This window comes from Garra rufa, chromosome 24, assembly GCF_049309525.1.
Source record: "Garra rufa chromosome 24, GarRuf1.0, whole genome shotgun sequence".
In the NCBI taxonomy this organism is placed as follows: Eukaryota; Metazoa; Chordata; class Actinopteri; order Cypriniformes; family Cyprinidae; genus Garra; species Garra rufa.
Genome location: NC_133384.1, coordinates 34,995,990 through 34,999,156, shown reverse-complemented (window position 1 = coordinate 34,999,156; position 3,167 = coordinate 34,995,990). Strand labels below are relative to the sequence as shown.

General features: G+C 30.6%; 1 protein-coding gene across 1 annotated transcript; it reads left to right on the top strand.

The window, feature by feature from the left end:
* The first annotated feature begins 270 nt into the window (after positions 1 to 270).
* On the top strand, positions 271 to 2,885 carry LOC141300942 (mitochondrial Rho GTPase 2-like). Its single transcript, XM_073831222.1, has 2 exons — positions 271 to 466; positions 1,827 to 2,885. The coding sequence occupies exons 1-2, from the start codon at positions 276 to 278 to the stop codon at positions 1,942 to 1,944; spliced, it is 309 nt and encodes a 102-aa protein (XP_073687323.1). The 5' UTR covers positions 271 to 275; the 3' UTR covers positions 1,945 to 2,885.
* Positions 2,886 to 3,167: the final 282 nt, after the last annotated feature.

Genomic DNA, 3,167 nt, shown 5'->3' with positions numbered 1-3,167 from the left:
TTAAAACTGCCATTAACAAAAAAAAAAAATGTATCCACTGCTGTTTAAAAGTTGAAGGTTTTTTGAAAGATTAATACTTTTGTTCATTAAGGATGGATTAAATTAATCAAAAGTGTTGGTAAAGATGTAAGGTTTATAAGGTTACAAAATATTTGTAGCACTGAATTGTGTCTTCTTTTTTAATTAAACCAATGCAGCAACTTCAGTAGCTGGCAAGTGTTTTGATGACTTTCAGTGAAGTATATTTGTGTATTATTGCTCTGTAGCAGCACTACATGGACAGTGGGATCCCGTGTGTGGTTGTGGGCTCCAAAGCTGATCTGATAGAAGTCAAACAGCATCATGGGATGAGCCCGTCTGAGTTTTGTTACAAACATCGGCTGCCTTCACCTCTTCATTTCTCAGCGCTGCTCACACACACTCACACACACATTTACAGCAAGCTCACATGGGCTGCCATGTATCCGTAAGTACATACTTTTATATTTTATTTTAAAAATATATATTTTTAATTAAATTTAACTTTAAGCTGTTAAATTTATATTAAACCACTTCAAAGATCAACACATTTAATTAATTTTATTTCAGTGATTTATTGAATTTATTTAGTAAAATCAAGAAATTAAGCATTTGAACCTACATTTCTACATTTATGCTGCAAAGTTTGAAATAAACTACTTCAAAGGACGAAATCATTTCATTTTAATGGAATTTTTAATGTTAAATTTAATGATGAAATTAAAAACATTTAAAATATTTTTTTAGTAATTTAATTTAAGCTCACATTAAATTAAAAGAACAAACAATTCTTTTGAATCTTTAAAAAAAACTCTTTTAGTGTTAATAAAATGAAGAAGTTTACAAATTTAAATTAAGCCACTTTAAAGAACAAAAAATATTTGATTTTATAAAATGTATTTAATTTATTAAGTAATGAAATCAAATACATTTTAAATCTTTTTTCATTTAATTCAAGCTAAATTTAAATGAAACCATTTTAAAGAACAACAAAAAACTTTGAAATCTTTCTTAAAAAAAGCAATGGCTCATGTTGAAACTGCTTTTCAGAGTTTTATTTGTTTAATAAAATTAAGAAATTTAAAATTAAATTTAAGCTGGCAACTTTAATTCTTTAAAGGACAAATAATTTTATTTGAATTTTTAATTGTATATATTAAGTAATGAAATAAAGGTATTTTAATTATTATTATTTTATAATCTTTGAAATCTTTAATTTAAAAAAAAAACTTTGATACTGCCTTTCAGAGTTTTATTTAAATTTAATAAAAGTAAGAATTTAAATTTTATTTTATTTTCAACCATTAAATTGAAGCTGCCAAGTTTTGAATTAAACCACTCCAAAGAACAAAAATATTTAATTTTGATGTGATTAAAAATTGTATATTTAATAATTAAATTAAAGACAATTAAAATTATTTTAGACATTATAGCAAATTTCATTTTTAATTTTATATTTAATAAAGAAATTAAATTAAGACTCTTAAAAAAAACTGCCATTTAATTCAAGCTAAATTTGAATTCAACCACTTTTTCTTTTTTGGAATCTTTCATTAAAAAAAAAAAAATCATCCTGACATTGAAAATTTGAAATTACAAATTTCACAAACCAAATTAATTCCATTTACTTAAATTACCTCCTTTAAAAAAAAAAAATCACTTCCCACTCATAAATATTTCTCTTGAATAAAATGGGTTACAAACGTTGACAGATGCCCGACTAAAATTAGTCTGCTTGGCTGGATGTGTGTCACCAGAAATACTGAGTGTATTTAAATCTCTCTATCTATGTCACTTCCTGTCTGCAGGCACCTGAACGGATCAGACATGAGCAACACGTCTTTCTGGCTGCGTGTGACTCTGGGCGCCACAATAGCAGCCATGCTGGGCTTCGCTCTCTACAGAGCCTTTAGCCGACACAAATGAGGCAAACACTCACGTTCCCTCACAATACGCGCAGATAAACACACACTCCCTCCTTTCCTGCTCTCTGTCTTGGCCTTACTGAGTCACTGTGGCTTAACAAGGGCGTGAAGCTCAACTAGTTACAGTGACAACAACACAATTAAGCAAATGGGGGTTTTTTTTCAGCTGGACTAAAGTGCACACAAGCTTTGCTTTTATTATGTTTCCGATCTTACTGGTGGTCGACCCCAAGAGACATTTTCTCATCCTGCTTTGAGAGGAACAATATCAAAGAATGATTTAAAAAGTTACGGTTTGAATTGCACAGAGTTTGTCATGTATTTAACAGCTTGGGGAATCAATACGGATCGTGAATATGTTCCATGTGAATCTCACATCTCAATGTTGGGGTCGGTTTTTCAGTTTTACCTCAGCCAGTTCAGGAAATGCACTTACAGTTGAGGTCATAAGTTTACGCCTCCCTTTCAGAATCTGCAAAATGTTAATTATTTTAGCAAAAAGAGGGATCATATAAAATGCGTGTTATTGTTTAATTAGTACTGACCTGAGAAAAATATTTCACTTAAAAGAGGTTTACATATAGTCCACAAGAGAAAACAATACTTGAATTTATAAAAATGACCCCGTTCAAAAGTTTACATACACTTGATTCTTAATACTGTTTTGTTACCTGAATGAACCACAGCTATGTTTTGTTTAGTGATAGTTGTTCATGAGTCCCTTGTTTGTCCTGAACAGTTAAATTGTTTGGATTTTCAGCATTTTTGTTTATTTGAACCCTTTCCAACAATGACTGTGTGATTTTGAGTTCCATCTTTTCACACTGAGGACAACTGAGAGACTCATATGCAACTATTACAGAAGGTTCAAACACTCACTGATGCTCCAGAAGAAAACACGATGCATTAAGAGCCGGGGGTGAAAACTTTCGAACAGAATGAAAATTTTGCCTAAATATCTTTTTTTTTTTTTTTAGCACTGCCTTTCAGAAGCTACAGAAGATACTTATGTTTCCCAGAAGATAAAATAAGTTAAATTTACCCTGATCTTCAAATTCAAAAAGTTTTCACCCCCAGTTCTTAATGTATTGTTTTTCTTTCTACACTCTCCTATGCAACTATTACAGAAGGTTCAAACACTCACTGATGCTCCAGAAGGAAAAACCATGCATAAAGAGCCGGGGGGTTAAAACTTTTGAACAGAATGGGAATGGGAATGTGTAA